At 56.0% G+C, this 19146-nt stretch overlaps 6 protein-coding genes and 1 non-coding gene across 7 annotated transcripts; 4 read left to right on the top strand and 3 right to left on the bottom strand.

The window, feature by feature from the left end:
* Positions 1–1386: 1386 nt before the first annotated feature.
* On the top strand, positions 1387–3018 carry MFIFM68171_01570 (uncharacterized protein; the record flags this gene model as incomplete). Its single annotated transcript, XM_071056992.1, has 4 exons — positions 1387–1458; positions 1510–2099; positions 2158–2445; positions 2496–3018. The coding sequence occupies 4 exons, from the start codon at positions 1387–1389 to the stop codon at positions 3016–3018; spliced, it is 1473 nt and encodes a 490-aa protein (XP_070913093.1).
* Positions 3019–3400: 382 nt separating this feature from the next.
* GIM5 (subunit of tubulin prefoldin) lies at positions 3401–4528 on the bottom strand (the record flags this gene model as incomplete). The annotated part of the gene is made up of 5 exons (XM_071056991.1): positions 3401–3462; positions 3625–3742; positions 3938–4047; positions 4220–4375; positions 4489–4528. 5 exons carry the CDS (start codon positions 4526–4528, stop codon positions 3401–3403), a joined length of 486 nt encoding a protein of 161 aa, XP_070913092.1.
* Positions 4529–5260: 732 nt separating this feature from the next.
* On the top strand, positions 5261–7144 carry MFIFM68171_01568 (Suppressor of anucleate metulae protein B; the record flags this gene model as incomplete). Its single annotated transcript, XM_071056990.1, has 3 exons — positions 5261–5887; positions 6001–6190; positions 6249–7144. The coding sequence occupies 3 exons, from the start codon at positions 5261–5263 to the stop codon at positions 7142–7144; spliced, it is 1713 nt and encodes a 570-aa protein (XP_070913091.1).
* Positions 7145–8964: 1820 nt separating this feature from the next.
* Positions 8965–11172, top strand: MFIFM68171_01567 (Exonuclease domain-containing protein; the record flags this gene model as incomplete). Its single annotated transcript, XM_071056989.1, has 1 exon — positions 8965–11172. One exon carries the CDS (start codon positions 8965–8967, stop codon positions 11170–11172), a length of 2208 nt encoding a protein of 735 aa, XP_070913090.1.
* An 866-nt stretch (positions 11173–12038) lies between these two features.
* On the bottom strand, positions 12039–14064 carry PEX5 (Peroxisomal membrane signal receptor PTS1; the record flags this gene model as incomplete). Its single annotated transcript, XM_071056988.1, has 2 exons — positions 12039–13835; positions 13894–14064. The coding sequence occupies 2 exons, from the start codon at positions 14062–14064 to the stop codon at positions 12039–12041; spliced, it is 1968 nt and encodes a 655-aa protein (XP_070913089.1).
* Positions 14065–14667: 603 nt separating this feature from the next.
* MFIFM68171_01565 (31 kDa ribonucleoprotein, chloroplastic (Fragment)) lies at positions 14668–16031 on the bottom strand (the record flags this gene model as incomplete). Its single annotated transcript, XM_071056987.1, has 6 exons — positions 14668–15136; positions 15218–15353; positions 15419–15518; positions 15579–15798; positions 15861–15946; positions 16002–16031. The coding sequence occupies 6 exons, from the start codon at positions 16029–16031 to the stop codon at positions 14668–14670; spliced, it is 1041 nt and encodes a 346-aa protein (XP_070913088.1).
* Positions 16032–16352: 321 nt separating this feature from the next.
* MFIFM68171_t25 lies at positions 16353–16508 on the top strand. Its single transcript has 2 exons — positions 16353–16390; positions 16474–16508. It is a non-coding gene; the product is annotated as a tRNA-Leu (tRNA).
* Positions 16509–19146: the final 2638 nt, after the last annotated feature.

Below are 19146 nucleotides of genomic sequence, written 5' to 3'. Positions count from 1 at the left end.
AGGGTTTAACAGTGCAATCAACGACTCAGTCCTCGCCAATCAAGCATTCATCATGTAAATTGTCTCCTTGCTTACAGCCTTTCGCTCTCTAAAGGGCCTTCAAATGTAACATCGGAGCGAAGCGTTCTTGGCATGTACGAAGGAAAAACTCGGCCTGATCAAGAGATATGGCGCTCTAAGCTCGAGCCCTATTCGGAGTCTGCGAGACAACGACTACCCCCACTTCCATTGTGATAGATAACAGGGTTAGATACCGTCACTCACAGATCAGAGCAGATTGCGCAAACAGCCAGTGCGCTCACGCTTTATAAATTTTCCTTGCGTTTACCTCTCGACTTCTGCAACTTTGATCTTTCCACCCACAATCGGCAACCACCCATCCGTACGCAATCAACCACCACAACGAAAGAAGGCACAATCTTACCTGATAAAGAAACTCGGAATAGATCCAGATGGCAGGGCGAAACCGGCGTAGGGGCGCCCGTCGTGTAAACGGCCGCGGGGCCCACGTGGGACGGGGAGTTGGGATTGCGGAACCCGCCTCACCACCAAATCGCACGGCATCCAGGTGCGCTTCTCTTCAAATTTCGATATATTATTGGGCTATCTCTCCTGAGATTTGGCTAGATTTCCTTCGAGCAGTCTTTCCCCGACGACTTCCGGCAGTGCCCAACATCTGGCACCCTAACGGCGGCTCCATCAACCAATTCTGAGCGTCCTTCTCTTGCATTGCATGAAGAAGCTGGCTAACAAAGCGAATCCGCGAACAGTGGCTGCCGTGGAGTAGCATCAACCACCGGGTACGTCCATTTTACTCATCGCAAAGAAAAGTCTGCATCTAGAGCGTCAGTCCACTGTGGCTAAGCAGTCCCCACGATGGTCCTCACCCTGAGAACTTCCTTCCCTGTTGCCGCTGCTGCTTGCCTGGGGTGGCTGGTAGCTCTGAGCCGGGCCCCTCCTGCCTCTTCAACCCTCACCAGCACTGAGGGGAGTTCCGCCCTTTTTTGCGCCTTTCTTTCCTACTATTCGATTGGGGTCGGCAGCTTGTACTAATTTCAAGTCTTGATCAATTCCTCTCGGCCCCATTCAGCTTTTGTCCTTTCCTATCCTTAACTTTAGTTTTCCTGTATCTGACTTCTCTTTTCACACGTTATCAGTTCGCTGCAGCGACCGCCTACCGTTGCCAGGTGAGCCAATCTTCAGCCCTATGGGGTCATCGATGTCCTAATGAAGAGGTGTTAAGCTAACCTTGGAAACAGCTGGTGCCTCGTCGAATCACAAACACAGAGTTCAGTCCCACCTAATTTGGAGCGCCTGGTTTCGCGCCCTCGCCAGTTTTATACTCCAGAAAGCCGTTGGGTGGAGGACCAAAGGCTCGTTGACGCGATGAGGAAAGTGTACACTTCCGGTGCCGACCGTACCACTAAGGCCAAGGCACCGCTGCAAGTCAATGTAACGGTAAGCTGATTACGGCCTTGCCTCACATCGGAAGGAGTTTAACATCCATAGACTCATATCTCGTTGCCGGGGCCGATGCGCGGCTTCAAGGATGTTGACCCGTCGGACGTGAACCTGAAATCAGCGTTTTCAAGTGTCGAAACCGAGCACGAGTGCAAGGTCGAGGTTGGGGAAAGTGGTGCCTCCATTATCGTCAAAGCTGCAAACAGAGAAACGGCCAAAGAGGCGATCGTAGCACTTCGGGAGCTGCTGCTATACCAGCCGGGCGAGGAGAGTGTGTGGCGAACACGGATTCTGATCCACCCTGCACGAAATGGCAAGGGCCACTTCAGAGCAATGCTCCAACAGAGGGAAGGAGGTGTTGGTGTCCGTCCTGTGGCAATAGCGACCCAGGACGTGGAAATAGCGAATCCGGAGGATGTTGCGGCCGCTAAGGCCGAATACAAGCAGGAACTTGGACGTGCCTTGGATAGCACGGTCGCGGTCCTGCGGCGTGATCCAAACGCAATGCGCATGAGGGTGCACTTTGGCAGCATCACTCTGGACGAATGGAAGAAAGGGAAGGTGGAGTATACCTTTGCTGACCTTGGGAGCTTTCTCTGCCGCGCCGGAATCAGAGGCACTGCTCGTATGATCAACATGTGAGTTGCTCCAATTTTTTGTTTACCAGCCGGCTCCCTGACGGCTAGCGCACTTTAGAGTCGACAGGAGTACCGTGGAAGCTCTCAAAGCTCGGCTTTCCAGGGCTGATGGAGACCTGCCCGAGTCGGTGAAAACCTACCTCGACCCGTCGACGAAACCCATCTATTCTCTGCTTCTGCAAACCAAGAACCTTCACGTCGAGACTTCCCTGGACTTGGTCCAAGCCCAGGGGAAGTTGCGAGAGAAGACGAGACAGCTTCAGCAATATACCCTTGGGCCTCTGTCTGCCCACCAGCAAGAGAAGCGCCAGCGAGCGGTGGAAATCTTAACGTTGTGCCCGGAGAGGTACGTTCATCCGAATTTCTCGGCCCGCTATTGGAAACTGACGAGAGTAGTCACCACGATTGGACTCTAGAAATCCGAAAAGCCGCCAACCGATTGGCTGATGGGGCCTCGGCTCCCTTTACCATCCAAGAGTTGCGGGGAAATCTCAGTTTCCCAGGAGATGCTCTCGGCGGCAACTTCCCCAATATTTCCATCGCCCCTGCTTTCATCCGAGCCCATGGGATCAAGACTATTCATGGGAAAGCAACATGGACATACGCACTTAGCTTGCGGTACAACCTCGAGATCACTCTCTTCCACAAGTGGGGTGACAGCACAGGAAGCCCTCCGGTTACTGTTGCTGGACTCACACTGTATAGCAAGGACTGGGATGACGACATGGCTTCTGGGTCTTCACAACCGCGGGAGTGGGATGAGAACTTCGCAACTCAATTTCTAAAGCCGTACGGAGGAGATGAGGAAGGCCCGGGGAGGCGCAGCGAGGCAAACGACCCGTTGGACCACTTCTTGTCTTGGATTCACTGGATCCAAATGATGCTCGACGATGGGTTACGGAGCAGGGCCGGCAACTGAAGGAGCAGCTGCCGACGTAGACGAACTTGCTGCAATAGTTTGCATTGATATGTGTAACTGCTCTGTACAGTCGGCGGTATATTGTTATTGGTTGATCAGGGTGGACGGGGAGGGACGGATCATGCGATTGCGTTTGACTTTTGCTTGTGGTGTATTTATTCCGGGGAGATACGAATGATGGACGCAGGACGGTGGTAATCATGATAATGAGCGAGTGCTCAAGCAAGCAGAGGTGTCTACAAGGGAACTCATATAGCAACTCCTTTCTCAAATAATGCTTGTGGTGTAAATGTCATTGTGGCAGCCAGAAACGAGGATATCTCTGGTGCCATCCATTGCTGCATTTGGCGTCTCTCGATATGTGCAGATAGTTTTGGCCCTGTCATGATGACGACGCCTGTGCTCCCGAGCCAGACCCCGATGCCAACACTTTTTGCCGTAAGACTGAAGCAACTCCGTTAGTTTTCATGATGTGCGCAAAGGCTCAAGTAAAGGGTTGGCTGTGCGGATTCGGGCCGCGAGCGGAAGAAATGAAGAAGCAAAATCGAGAAAATGGGATACGAAAAGAATAACAAAAGGAATAAGAGGAAAGAAGAGAAAACAAACCTTCTTCCACAACCCGCAGGTTGTTGGTCTTGCCTTGCACGATGCTTTCTAGCCCTTGGATGTTGGCGGCCAGCTCCTTGACCTTTGCTTCATAGAATTCGGTTGCGCGTTTGGTATCCTAGAGGAGAACAGAAGAGGTGATATTAGGTTGGGTGGTCCTGGTTGAGGATTGAGATGAGACGCTTTCTGGGTAAGAGCGTTGGGATTGGAAGGGAGGGGGTGGAAGGATGGAAGATTGCATGGATGATCGAGGTGATGGGTGGGGTAAGCTGGGAAGGGGTGGAAGTCGCGGGAGAAGGGAAATGGAATATACCTTTTCGACGTAAAAGCCTGTTCCCACGTCGACGAGCACCTTGTCCGGGTCTGCCATTTGGCCCTTGACGTAGAGGGAGTTTGTGAGAGGGACGAGGATGGATTTGTCTTCTGGTGGATGACAAGGTAAGTTGTTAGTGCGGGAGAAGGGATAGGCCGGTTCAGGGGTTCAGGGGACTCATGATGGCCATGCTCGGCTCACGTCTGCCTCAAACAACAGGATAATTGGACAAGACGGAGAATGAACGGAAATGAAACGAAGGCGAGGGAAACAGTAACGTACTGTCAAACCCGCCTGTCTTGACTACACGCAGACACTCCTTGAATTTGGCCTGTGCCGCGGCAAGCTGTGCGTACGAGGTCGAGAGGTGCTCAACTTCTTCGTCGAGCTGCTTCTTGACAGCACTGAGCTGCTGGGCACTGAGAGACTCGATACTGACTGTGGCAAGTCAATATCTAAGTTTAGGTGCACAGTCCTTGGAGCTGCTGTGGCGGGGCGCGCTGAGGCGGTGCGCAAGTGTCTCTCAGCGCGCCTCGGGATCTAGGACTGACCTGTCTCGCCTCCTTGTTGTTGGCTGCCGCGGCTAGCCATCTTTGGCAGAATTGGGCTTCAGTAAACCTAAAATTATCTGAAGTGACAAGGATTGTCGACGGTAGGACTTGTTGATGGCGGAAAGAGCTTCTGAACCAGCTACTGTGCCTCGAGAGAAACGGGATGGTGCTTGCCCCGCTAAGGTTGGTGCCTCACTGCAATAATGTGGGGGAGCATTTTTGGTGGGGTCCTTGGGGGGACAAGCATCTCTGCAACGAGACGTCACATGAAGTGGGGCTGTGCAAGAACGAGAACAATCATGCACTAAACGAAGGTGGTATGTACTAAGGTCCCTCTGTAGTTTGAAGACGTTGGTGCTATGCCTTAAGCATACCTACGTAGATTGTCTGATGTTCCGTTTTTTATCAAGTGTAGGGAAGTATTTTCAAAGCGCCAAGTTGTTCGTTGTAGGTTACGGAATCTTTTACATACGGCTTATTGATACCTGCGTATTTTCAGGTAAAACCCCCGCTAACTCTAGCCCCACCAGCACCCTTCTCATCATCAAGGACTTCGCACTCTCACAGTTCAGCTCGCATCTCAAGGTACTGTTGCCTGCGGCATATCAACAATAGGACTACGCCCAAGCGGACCTCGGTCATTCTTATATTAGTCCTAAACCCCCACCTTCTCAAACTCAGAATTGCACCTTTAAACCATCTCCCTCCAACCTCCTCCTTCGGCCCAAACTCTACCTCACCTCATACTTAATAAAATACCCTGCTTACGACCATGGCCCCGCAACTACCACCGGGCATTCGCCTCCACCACAACCACGACACCACCAACCCGAAAAGGGGCCGCTCCCTCCACGCAACCCGGCCTTTCCCCGCCGGCACCCCGATAGCGACCTTCTCCTCCCCCTTGCTCGCCCTCCCGGACGGCGCGACAATGCGCACAACCTGCAACTACTGCCTCCGGATCCCGCCTCCCTCTCAGCAGCAGCACCAACAACAACAAGGCGACAGCAGCCAGCAGCCGCTCCGGGCCTGCACGGCGTGCAAGGCCGCCGTGTACTGCGGGCCGGCGTGCCAGCGCGCCCACTGGCGGGCGGTGCACAAGGCCGAGTGCAAGATGTTTGCGCGGGTGCGCGAGTCGGCGGGCAAGGAGTGGCTCCCGACGCCGGTGCGGGCGGTGGCGCAGGTCCTGCTGCGGCTCAAGGGCGGCGACGGGGCGGTGAGGGAGGCGTTCGGCGACGGGCCGGAGGCGGACGGCGCGCTGGAGGGGAACGTGGAGGCGTTTCGGCGGGATAAGGAGGTCTGGGCCGACTTTGAGCTGCAGGCTACTGCGGCGGTGGTGTATGCGGGCTTGTTGGAGGGGGAGGAGACGCTTGCAAAGGCGAGGGAGGTGCTTTGTAAGGTTGGTTTAGGTTCCTTTTTCTCCTATTTTTTTTTTTTTTTTTTTTTTTTTTTTTTTTGGTGGATAGTTTGCTGGACTCCGCAAGGGAGAGGGATGCTGATCAGCGGTTACAGATACAAACGAATGCGTTTAATCGGCTGGATGCGGACACGGGCATGGCGGGCGTCTTCCTGGATGCCGGACTGGCCATGGTTAATCACTCTTGCGTGCCGAATGCCTTTATTGGGTTCGACAAGAGGACTGCGGTCTTGAGGGCGGAGAGGGATGTTCAGGAAGGGGACGAGATTACCATTTCGTATATTGGTAAGTCTGGCCACGGGTGACGGGCGGTTATGTCTGGCTGGCTGACTGGGGTGTATAGACAACACCCTGCCCAAAGCGGCGCGCCACGAGGCCCTCAGGCTCTACCATTTCCAGTGTGACTGCCCGCGGTGCAAGGACGACCTCGACGTCTATGAGGTTTGCCAGGCGTCGCCCACCATCTCCCTCAACTCGTTCAGCCTGCAGCCGGATTTGGAAAAGCTGCGGAATCCGCCTATTGATAGGTCCAAAGCGTCCAAGGCGCAGATTGAGGCTATTTACAAGGCATGGCAGGCTTTACCCAAGCCAGAAGGGGACGATGAGGAGGAGCACTTAAAGGTCTGGCGCGCCCGGTGGGAGCTGTGCAAACCGCTTATCGAGGCTGGAATGTGGGCTGTCGAGCCGGTGCCGACGACGATTCTGGAAGTGGCGCTGCGCTGGCAGACCAGCTACAAGATGGTTGTTTACGCACTCCCTCTGCTCTGCTTTCTCTGCACAGAGTGTGAGCCTTTCAAGCTCGTGGCGCCGTTTATGCCATGGAGAATCAAGGGAATCATGTCCGTCGTCAAGCTCCTGGCCCTGACTGGGGATTTCACTGCAAGCGGCGCGCTTGCGACGAGGTGCCTGCACGAGGGCCTCGTGGGAATCCTAGCATTGGCGGACCAGGTCAGCATGTGCGAAGCCCTGCTGCGCCTCGCTGTCCATCATGGTTCCGTAGGCGCATCTGAGGACTGGGAAGTGCTGCAACAGGCAAAGTCGATGCTGGAAGATGTCGAGAGCCTGGCAGGACGGGAGAAGGAGTCGGCTCTGATCCAGGCGTGGGTAAATGATCCCGAGGATCCAGAAGGCAGCGCGTTCTTCGAGAACGAGGTGCTTAAGCGCATTAAAGGGCTTGCATCCTTCGCCCCCGAGGTGCTAGAGGCAATGCTTGGTGGCAGGTCCCTCGTAAAAAAATGAAAAAGAGCGGCCCGGTAATATCAGGCCGTTATCGTTTACCGAACCTAGTCGGGAGGCCGTTATTAATTGTGCCCTTTTTTTTTTTTTTTTTTTTTTTTTTACTTCGTGTACTTCCTCCCTCCCGACCAGAGCTTTGCCATGCATGGGCTACCACCAGTCTCCGACGAATCTTCTCTGGCTGAGGATACCCCTGGACAAGCTGGTCGACCGGGTGTTGTTCCATACGGTGGGCAACGAACTCCAAATAACTCGGCGGGAATGCATACCGCTTGAAAATAGAACTCTGGCGTGTGTAGGAGGCTCGTCACAATGTGCCAAACAAGTGCCTGCGAATCCAGACATGTCTCCGGGATCGGCGGGGTAGGTGGCCGTCGACCATCGGAGGCTTGCCTACAGATGTCAGGCCCCTCGACTCTTCCCTTCGGAGTCCCAGCTTCATCTGCAAAGTCCCAGCCTGGCTGGCTCTGTTGCCAATTTTACGATGTTTCTTCTAGGAACCTCGAGTTCCTGGAAGGGAATGCTGCCTCGGCATGCTTCAGCCCCTTTTCATGCGCCTCCTCTATTTGTAGTTCGAGTTGCATCATCTCGGCACTGAGAGCCGCTTGTCTCTGGCCTAGCCCCTGTCACTATTTCTATCACTGTTTTCATATCTAAGCTCATGTCTCGTTGCTCTCCGCCGAGTTCCGATTTCAGCTCGGATACATCTTCCCCGAAATTTGGCACCCACTAATATGGTTATGCGCAGTTCTCCGAGCGTGCTATCCGTCAAGGCGAGCTGTCCCTCGAGCTTTGCAAAGGTAATGGAATTCTGGGATTATTGCGTCGTTTCGCTAAGCTCGCTTTTCAACGTTGTTATCTTCTTCCGGGTGGCTTCAATATCATGGAGAAGATTACCTATGGTATCCCTCAAAGCTTCGACATCGCTTTCGATGCCGCTTACCCTTTTGTCCAATACCGAGATAACCTTGGAGACATAGCCATCAGCGTACTTGATATCGCTCATCCGGCTTCGGAGATTGGCCCGAAGCTGTTGTATCTCGATCACTCCATGAAAACCAGCGGGGCTTAATGCTCCGTGTGAGGGGGTCTGGAAGCCTTGCAGTTCCGAGAGCCCATTTAATTGCTTCGAATTCAACTTGCTCCTGGTCGCTAGAGTAATTCTACAGGGGGGTGCCCAAGATGTATTTGATTTGTGGGAACGCTATGTCAGGGCTAGTTGATGAAGCGCACTGCTGCCGACGTCAACGGACTCCCTTTCGCTTCCATTCCGACAGTACCATAGATTTGTGCAGCCACATCATCGTCGGACTCAGCGACTAGGTCAGATAGCTTTGCCGATTCGTGCCCACAAGTTTGGCAAAGCGGCCAATGGGAGAGTCGCACTTATTCCATTCACAAAGACTGATTCCATGATTCGGGTGGTCGTGGCGCACCAAGGAAAACGCTAGAGGGCCGCCCGGCCCCGTTGGAATTTAGCGAGGGATCAGGGTCAGATACTTCGATGTGGGAGAGACCTTGCTAGACTGACTTCTACATTCAAGGAAACGATCCCAATTAGCACTGCAGTATCACCAGTGGTCACGTACCTAAGAGTAGCGTTGTTTGAGTCGAGAGGCGGCAAGGGGTTAGGGTTGCCAGTTGACGGCCATCAAGGTGCTCCTCCCAAAGCAGGCAAGCGCATCGGCTCCACACGGCGGGACCCCGGTCGATAAATCTGGGCAACCTTCTTTTCCATTTGCACGAACGTGATTTTCCTCGACGGCACGCCCCCGATCGACAAGAACACCCGTCGACCTGTGCCCGAGTGCTTTGCCGTCGCCATGGGGAAGAACAAAAAGAACAAGGCGAACCGCGGCGTAGCTGCTGCAATGGCGACCATCGTCGGCCCCACGACCGCAGACGACAGCGAAGACAAGACTGTCGAGCAAGCTGCCTCTCCTCTGACACACGCCTCTAGCGAGTCCTCTGGCAGTCTCAAGCGGTCCAGCACTCATGACGCGGATGATGACGACGGCTGGCAGACGATCGAGCGCGGTCGGCCGGTGAAGAAGGCCAAAAAAGTACCCGGCGCCGAGTCAAGTCGGTATCCCGGCATCCACTTCGCGCAGCAAGCTAGGCTGCAGTCTAAGATCAATGTATCGTCTCTTCGCGACTTGATCCTGTACATCTTCGCCGACGGGCCTGCCCCTCAGTGGGTCTCGGTCAAGCACCGCCCAGAGTTCAGGAAGATTGTCGCCATCATGGTTCCCGGTCTGGAGGAGGCCATGTTCAAGCCAAAGGTCGACTTCTCCACCTACAACGACCTTGCGCCGGATCAAGCGATCGGGCGGAGTGAGACTTCCCCAGATGACTATTATCCTCGCGCGCTCAAGAAGGACTTGCTGCCTCGGTCGCTGCAGCCATTTGCAGACATGTTCCCCCACCTCTGGCCAGTGCGAGCACCGGGCGATGACAAGTATGCCAAGTTGCACTCTCCCATGCACGCAATGCTCACCGCTCCTCTTCCTAAGGAGAAAAAGGGCGGAGTCAAGCCCGTTTCCGAACCCCACGGTTGGAAAGACGAGAGGACCAGGGTCACCGAATTCTTGGCCACTGCAGAAGAGCTGATGGAAAACGGTTTCCCGACACATCCAGCCCTTCTTCCAGAAGGAGGGCCGAAGGAGACTTTCAAGGACCCAGAGGGATGGGTGCATACCAGAGTCAACAACTTTGAAGACGGTGACGTCCCCGAGGCCGAGATTGAGCAGGGCAGTATCACGGCCGGCCGCCAGGTCTTGGCTCTCGACTGCGAGATGTGCATGACGGGGGAAAGCGAATTTTCACTGACAAGGGTGAGCCTGGTGTCCTGGGACGGCGAGGTCGTTCTCGATGAGCTCGTCAAGCCGGACAAGCCCATTATAGATTACGTGACTCGGTTCTCCGGCATCACCAAAGAGATGATCGACCCCATCACAACCACTCTTAGCGATATACAAGCCAGACTCCTGGACCTCTTGCACCCTCGCACAATTCTCCTGGGTCACTCTCTCGAGTCAGACCTCAAAGCCCTCCGTCTATCCCATCCCTTTATCGTTGACACCTCCATCCTCTTCCCCCACCCGCGCGGTCCACCGCTCAAATCTTCCCTCAAGTACCTCGCACAAAAATACCTCAGCCGCGAGATCCAGAAGGGCGACGGTACCATCTTCGGGCATGACAGCATCGAAGACGCCCGCACCTGCCTCGATCTCGTTAAGAAGAAGTGCGAGAAAGGCAAGGCCTGGGCAACCGGCGATGTCCAAGGCGAGAACCTTTTCAAACGCCTCGCACGCGCGGGCACTGCGTACCGCGCCACCGCCGGCCCGGGAGCTACAGGTGGGCTCCCACTGGGCAAGAGCAGCGCGGCCATCGACTGGGGCGACGCGACGCGGAGCGCTTGCAACGCCGCCACGGTGACCATCTCGTGCAAGTCGGACGCCGAGGTCGAAGCCGGCATCATCCGCGCCGTCAAGGGCGACCCGGACGGCCTCGAGGTACCCGGGGGCGGCGTCGATTTCGTCTGGGCGCGTATGCGCGAGCTGGAGGCGCTGCAGGGGTGGTGGAACCGCAACAAGCTTGTTGGAGACGAGCCCGGCGGTCCACCACCACAACTGCCTTCCGCATTCCCTACCTCCACCACCAACGAGGCCTCGACGACGACGACGACGACGACGACGGCAACACAATCATCCCCGGATGTCAACCCCCCCACCAACCCCTCTCCATCACCCACCCCCTTGGAAGAATGCCTCACCAACCTCGCCAACCGCCTCAAGCGCATCCACGACGCCCTCCCGCCCTGCACGGCCCTCATCGTCTTCAGCGGCTCCGGTGACCCGCGCGAGATGAGCCGCCTCCAGGCGGTGCAGGCCCAGTTCAAGAAGGAATACAACACGCCCGGGTCGAAATGGGACCAGCTCAGCGTGCAGTGGACCGACGTCGAGGACCAGGCGCTGCGGAGAGCCGTGAAGGCGGCGCGGAGCGGGATCGGGTTCATCGGCGTGAAATAGCTGAGCTGCGATGTTTGCTGTTAGGCGTGGGTGTTTGTTCAGGCTAGTAGACGGCGTTAGCGGTACGCGTAGTTATGGAATCGTGAAGTCTGGAATAGAGCGTGGGTTGAGGGGATTTGGATGCTCGATGGCCAAGTTTAGTTGAAGCCCTCCACACTCTGGGTCGTGGATGTTGTATGCGTGTTCTATGTAGCAAGTAGAGGAAGCAGGGTGATCATTGTGCCCGCGATGCGCCTGCTCCGCCGCCGCTTCTAAAACACAACACTGACGGGGAACACCACTGGGAGAGAGATGTTCGAGGACGGCTTCGACAGCTTGATACTCGGCATGATTGACACAGTGCCCAAGTCAGCCTCATACCATCATGGATTATTGATCTATACATCCCAACTCTGACAGAAACAAAATCGCGCTGTTATTCTCCCAAATCCAATGAACCTTGCAGGATGTTTTGAACGCTCCGCAGCTGTATATGTTCCGCTGTCTCTACCTTGGATGCTGTCCGAAATATTCTTATGCTGTATTATACAGACCGTAGCAAGGACTTTGTCTTCTACACCTAGCGCAGCCACCCGTACTTCTTTTCGGGGCATTGTATCCTATCCGAACGTTCCCGCAAGCATCAAATGCAACCGTCTCAAATGATCCGCCGTACCGTCCCGCAGCGGCCGAATGAAGAAGACAAGTCTAAAAGACCATCCTCCTCTCCCACACCCTCCCGGATCCATTTAAATGCCACAATCGCTTGCCACACGTCCCACGCTGACATGATGATGGGTGATGGTGATGTGGATAGTGATGGTGATGACGACAACGACGACGATGATAACGCTGTGAATGATCCGCCAGCCTCATCACCTCCCCCGTCAAAAATCAAACTCCCCCCTGAAGATGTCGGGATCCATCCCGGCCACTACCTTCTCAGCCAGATCCCGCCGCCCCATCTGCGTAAACACGCGCCGGAGCGTGTCGTACAGCGTGGTACTCCGGTTCTGGGTCGTCATAGCCTCGATGCGCGCGTCGGCAGCGGGACCGCCGTCATCGCCTAGCAGCTCGCGGGCTTTTTCGCGGCCGCTCTTCTCGACGCTCTTGTGCATGTCGAGAGCGGCGAGCAGGTGGCCGGCGGCCTCGGCGTGGCAGCCGATGTTGATGCACGAGACGCCGAGGTTGTAGCGGGCGCGGACAAAGTTGGGATGGATGGCGAGGGCTTTCTCGTACGCGGCAATGGCCTCCTCGGAGCGGCCCGAGTTGGCGAGGGTGGCGCCGAGGCGGTTCCAGAGCAGGTGGATCTGCTCGCGCTGGTTGCTCGTGCCCAGCTCCGATGAGTGCAGCGCTGCCTGGAAGCAATCGACAGCCTTGTCATACTCCTCAGCGCCGTAGAAGAGGACGCCCAGGCCGACCTGCACGTCCGGATCCATATGGTCGCCGTCGGGCGCCAGGCGGGCGGCCTCGAGGAAGAGGCCCGTCACGCGCTCGTGGAGCTGCGCGCGGTCCGTGAAGCCGAGCTCGGCGGGCGACGATAGGTCCTTGGGTGCGATGATCTGCGGGTACTTGACCGAGAGCCAGCGCTCAAGCGTGCGGTAGGCGGTGCTGTCGTAGCCCTCGTTGGTGTAGGACACGGCGAGGCCCATCAGAGCGGCGAGGTTGTTAGGATCGAGCTTCATGGCGTGCTCGAGGGCGCGGATGGCAGCTTCTTCCTTTTCGTTTTGGGCTTGGGCGCTGCCGAGGTAGACCCACGCATCGACGTGATCCGGGTTCTTTTGCGCGGCCGCCTCGAAGGCGAGCGCCGCCAGCGAGAGATTGCCGCCCTCGTTCATGATGCGGACGCCCTCCTCGAAGGGGTTCGGCTGGTCCTGGAACAGGTTCTCTTCCTCAAACAGGTACTCCTGCACGACCGGGTCCGTGCCGAGCCGGTTATTGAGCCCCCAGTCGTTGAGGTTGTCGCCGCCAAAGTGGGAACTGTCGAAGCGGGCAAAGTCGTCCTCGATATCGTCCATCTCCTTCATGGCCTCCCGCTCGGCCTGGATGCCACGCCAGATGGACTCGAGGTCGCCATAGCCCGTTTCGGAGTGCAGCAGCTTCTCGTCCATCTTGTCCAGCTCAGGCTCCATAGCCAGAGCCTCGTCCTTCTCGGCGACTGACTCGCGCAGCTCCCGATCGTGCAGCTCCATCTGCTTGAACTGCTCTTCCCACTTGTTCTCGTCCAGCTCCACCACCTTCTCCTTGCCCTTGCCCTGGACTTCCTGCTGCTGGGGTTGCTGCTGCTGGGTCATGTGCATCTGCGGGCCGTACATGGGCTGGAATGCGGGGCGCGACATCATGCCGTAGCTCATGCCGCCCATCATCATAGGCATCCGCGGCTGGTTCATCATGCTGCCGCTGGCGCCGGGCATGGGGCTGGCCCGTGAGGCCGACGCTGCCGAGTTGTTCATCTGCTGGAACTTGGCAAACTCATCCGGGCTGAATTGTGTTCCCGGCGGCACGTTGAAGGCCGCCTCCATGGCGGCCTGTGTGTCGGCGGGCGCCCAGGTCGGGGAGAGGGGGGAGGCGGATTGGGCACGGAGGTGGACGTGGTTCTGGTCCATGTGCACATGGCCCATGGGTCCTTGCTCCAACGGCATCTCGGGGAGACCGGGATTCTGGTGGAGGAAGCCGTTCATCATCTATGGGTGAGAGTGTTAGACGGGTCCTTTCCTTTCCCTCTTCCATTCTTCCACTTACCTCGTCCTGGGGAGTATTTTGGCCAGCACTCCTGAAGCCGCCAAGCGAGCCCGCCGGGCCCCTGCCGACGAGCCTATCGTGCTGCAAGCTCTTATCATCCTGGACGTGTTTTGTGAATTGGCTCAGCGGATTTCCCGCCGTCGAGCATTCGGCGCCACCCATGAACGACATGGCTGCGGTGAGGGAGGTTTGAGGGGCCGGGAACAAATGAGGGTTGGAGGCGGGGCTATCTGCAACCAGTTGGTTGGCAGCTGATAAGCGTTTGCTCGGAGGCGCAGGAATAACAATACTTTCCCCAGAACCCAGGCTATGAAGAGAGAGTCGAGTACCTAGGAGCCAGGCAAAACGCGGCGAGGGTTTGCGTTGCTGTTTGTCTAAGGGTGCGGTTGACGTGGGGTTGGGCCGTGTTTGGTCGGAGCCGCCACCTGGAAATGCCGAGGCTCCTTTCCCCAAAACTCAAACCCCCATTGCTGGGGTATTTGGGGGCCGGCACAGCAGGCCCCACACCGAACATGTGGTCGGCCGAATCCCGGGCTGCAGATGCACCGGGCCCGCAAAACAAAAGGACGAGACTGGATGGGAGATGACTTGGTAATTACACACAGTGCTGCCGCGCCTGGCTAGCAACTTAAAGAAGAATCTACACTCTACACAGGATTATACAGTTCCCATGGTACATGGTCTCATGACCCGCCAGCGCCGTTGGCAGGCTTCCTCATTCCAAAGCGACCGCCTGAGCGCTTCCCTGCCAACCCCCCCCAACGCTACGATCCTCTACTCCTCCCTTGGCCTGCCCTCCTCCCTCGACTCTCCGTCTTTGCGTCTCTGTCCCGGGGTCCTCCTCTGGTAGCCCTCAGCATAGTCGATTCTCAGCGTCCTATCGGCGAGCGTGGCCCCTTGAAGCCTCCTGAACGCCTCAGTGGCTGACTCGACATCCACGAAATCGGCGTGCGCAAAGCCACGAGGCCAACCGGTAGTGCGATCAACGGCAACCCGCACGTCCTTGAGGTTCTTGATGTCACGGAAAAGCCGGTTCAGCTCCGCATCGGTCGTCTCATAAGGAATATTGCCAATGAAGAGCTGCGCAGAAGGTGCTGCCGGCGATTTCATACCAGCCGTGCGCCTGGTGCGCTTATCCTCCCGAGGGATGCAAGTGATGCGTCGCCCATGCCAGAAAGAGCCGTTGACATTGTCGCACGCCTGCTTGAGCGCCTCGGCCGTACTAAATTCGACAAACCCGAATCTAGAGAGCGTAGCCTGTGTTAGCTACCGTGTGCGCGCCCGGCGACGGCAATAGCCAAGTAGGGTAAAGAACATGACTTACCCCTTGCTCAAACCGCGAGGGTCACGGGCGATATATGTGGAAACAATGGTGCCGTATTTGGAGAACGCCTGCTCCAGGTGTTCCTCGTTCACTTCGAAGACTAGGTTACGAACAAAAGCACCATGCTTGGGCGGGCCTTTTTGCGCACCACCGGTTAGCTGGGCTAAAAGAAGGCTCGGTCGATGTCGACAAGAAACTTACTGTGCTTGGACTGCTCCTCAGATTGTTGGGGTTCGGGCGTAGGCGTCGTTATATCCTGCACCGCCTCTAGGATGTCGGCCTCAGTTTGGGCAAGAGACTCCTAGGAAGTATGTCAGTAATCACACTCATCTGATATAATCATGGCCGAGCATAGATCTACCTCGACGTCCTGAGCGGCGTCCGCGGACGCTGTCTTCTCCAAGTCCGACTCGGCAGGGCGTTCCGTCTGCGAAAAGAAGCGTACCGCCTGAATCGGCCTTAACTTGGCAACATTGACTCTCTTGAATGCTCCTGCGGCAAGGGGAGTGACGGGCGCTTTGGTTGACAGTGCTCTCGAGGCCGAGATGGCGGATCTCAAAGCAGCGCGACGAAGAGAATGCCTACAGCTTGGTCAATTGGCCGCTCCATGGATTTAAAAGAAAGTACCGAGCAATCAGCTTACATGGTAACTCGGTGGACGATGGGCACGGTGCGGTAGCGATGGTCGGATGTCTCTGGTCCTGGGGCTCGCAAGAGGTGAAAATGTTGCTGAAGTGCGTCTGCGCGATTCCTGGAACCAGAAAATTCTTGCCAAGATGCTGACCGCGAACGAAATTTGGGAACTTAGCCTCATTGGGTGTAGCGGTAAACGATTAACACCCTAACCCTTTCCGCGATCGATCGGAGCTCCAACCGTGCATACCCCACCACTCTCGGCTTGTCTGCTCCTCCACACAACGCACCATGACAGATGCCGAAGCCCCTCACGAAGCCTCATGCAGACACTCCCCTCCGCTCAGATGCGCGATTAACGGCATGCGGAGACAACCAAGCAGCTGGCGCAGTTCCAGTTAATACAAGGCGTGTGACGCAGTTGGGCGTCCCTTAGCATTCCTTCTCCGAGCGAGTGCGAAAGGCCCTGGGTTCGACTCCCAGCTCGTCACAAGTCGCCTATGCGACAGTGGTCTAGTGGTTAGGTGAGCATCTCTCAACCTGTACCTCCTCATCTGGGTAGCCAATCCCGGAGCATAAGACCACCAGTTTGCTAACAAAGACACCAGGATTCAACCCTTCCAAGGTTGAGGTGGGGGTTCGATTCCCTCCTGTCGCATATCTTTTTTCGTCTTTTGGCAGTTTGGCCAGTCAGTTTCTTGCTAGATGTAGACAACGGATGGTGTGATGCCCATCGCCTTGGGTTATCTCAGGCTAGCTTCCAACAACGCTGACTGTGGTCGTCGGTAGCCCTGTCCTATTGCATGCTTGCCCTGGATGCAAACAGCAATCTCCAGCCTCCAAGCAGCCGTCACATCTCGCAACGCCTTCTCCTCCACTCGCTCGCAGCTGCCCTTTCCATGCGACATGCCAGCGTCCTGTCGCTGTGGAATATCCTAAAACTCAACCAGCTCAAGAGAGAAACTCCACTGATGTAGTAGATCAGGAGCTGACTAGTTTATGCTAGGCCCCTATTACGCCCCGTCGGCACCTATTTTCTTTGACGTTGCACCTGAGAATGTGCAGTTCTGAAGAGCATGGGAACACAACGCCGGACCGAGCAGTGAACCAGATCACTGACTTGTCTCCTCTCTACATTTTCAGTGCAAGTCAGCGCTTTCCAACGGAAGCAGAAAGGAATCTCCCCCGACAATGAGAGATGCCGCTTATGCGTGCACTTCGGGTATTATAATCCGACATCCCTCCCAGGGCTCTGAGATCCTCTCACGGCAGGGGCATATCCAGAGACGGCAGGTACTCAACTCCTGGATCTAGTGATTTACATTTAATCATTAACAATTGCTAGCAAAATCCCCTCTCGACTGCCGTCAGTGCCTCTTGCCATTCCGGACAGTGGGGGGTCTTACGTCCAGAGAAAGGTTGACAGACCCATCGTTGCGCTCATCCGTGCTGTCTCCCAAACACCAGCATAGCTCTTGTGCACATATGACCCGACATTACATTCATATCTCCTGCCCATGCCATGTAACATCCATAAAACCCCTGAGTTCCCTCGTTTCACGTCATTACCTTGCACAGCTGCATGGCCTCGGCATGGCCGTGGTATGGGATCACCATGTCACACGATAGGAGAGAGGCAGGTGACGTAGTGAGGTGACGCTGTGCCAGCGTTTGTGTGCGCCTGTGTGTGTGTGTGTGTGTGTGTGTGTGTGTGTGGTTTTTATATACCCCTGATGCATCCTCGCCCAGTCCTGGGACGCTGGTTAACAGGGCAACCAGTGGGGAATTTGCTCGAGCAGAGTGCGCCGCAGGGTTCTCTTTCTACCAAAGAAGGTCGGGCGGGCAAGCGGTCGAAAGCGAAACACGGGCCATGCGAAGGGGGAAAAAGGGCTCAATGAGGATCTACCAAAACATGGAGGAAAAGCGGGCGACATAAAGTTACACCACGACTTCGAAGACAGGAAAGAAACCAATTATCTGCTGCGGGCATCCACATGGAAACCTGCTAATGCAATGCAAAAGCAAGTGCTTAGCCAAGTTACGGACCGGACCAGTCTCTAAGCTTGCAGAGCCGGTGTTGAAGCAGACCGCATATACGAAAACGAGAAGCAGAGAGATGCCAAGAATCAGGGTCTGACCGTTTTCTTGCGCGCCACAGGGACTTGCAAGCTCGTTATTAGGGAGGAGCTAGTGGAAACTAGTGTATGCAGCACGCATGTTAGGTGCCGAGGGTCGGTGTCTCCTGCTTCAGATACTGTAATACCGCATCTCGTCCTATTAAGCGTAACTCGACAAGGGAAAACCTCGTCATGGAGTAAAAAGGGTGTGCCTGCATAGTCGCTAATACCCGGTAACACAGGACAATCGGACTATGGGGGGTGTGCGTACGCAGCAAAACGCAACAAGCAAGGAGAGAAATAACTTCTCACTCACGGCCGCTTGGGGTCATCCCAATAGAGCGGCCGGATTGGGGGACGTGGCAGGATGTCACCCGAGGCGCCCAGCCCAGCCGAGCCGCACGTTATACGGGATGGCTACCGTGATTCGGCCGCATCAACTTCAGATATCCACCATTCGGGCTGTTCGTCCAAGATACATCGGTGTGACGGGCCGAGGTCTCACCTCGGCCCCCCAGAGAAAGGTACGCAAAATCGAAACTGTCTGATGAAACCGGCTGCTACTGGACCGTCAGGAGATGGTCCCTGCCGGGCATCCGGATGGCAGCAACGACTCTTACAAGACCCGCTACACGGAGCGGGTCATGGCAGCAGGATAGCATCTGGCGCCACATATTCACATGCTGGGACTAAAATATGAATTTGGGAGTCTGAGATTAATGTGAGTTGGCCAAAGGGCCAGTGGCGCGCCTTGCTTAAATGCCTTGGCGGCTTTGCGGTGATGCTTCTCGGGGGAGGGGTGTTGGGATTGGGGGTTAACCCTCCCCAACAAAGGGCGGCGAGAAACAGACACGGTCTGGGGTTGACGACAACATTAGCCTCGCGAGCGCCAAGCCTGGCGGTCCGGCAGGGTCATGTGCGATCGTCGAAAATGGACTATTGAAGATTTATACGTAGTCATGAGTTACGGTTGGGAGGGGCGTTGCTCCGTTGGCGATTACTACAACAGTATGGATTATCTTGAACGGGCGGTCGTGTGCGGGGTCTGTGGGCAGTCTATGTATTCCATGCCCGCAGTAGCGTGGACGACTCGCGGCCACGTGGATGTTGGGAAGGCCTTCTCGGGTCTCCACAACACAAACCGACGGCTCGCAAATTCCCGCCGTTGGTCTTTGATGT

Source organism: Madurella fahalii (genome assembly GCF_045866475.1).
Source record: "Madurella fahalii IFM 68171 DNA, scaffold_1, whole genome shotgun sequence".
NCBI lineage: Eukaryota > Fungi > Ascomycota > Sordariomycetes > Sordariales > Madurella > Madurella fahalii.
The sequence above is the reverse complement of the archived record's forward strand: the minus strand, read 5'-3'. Positions and strand labels throughout refer to the sequence as shown.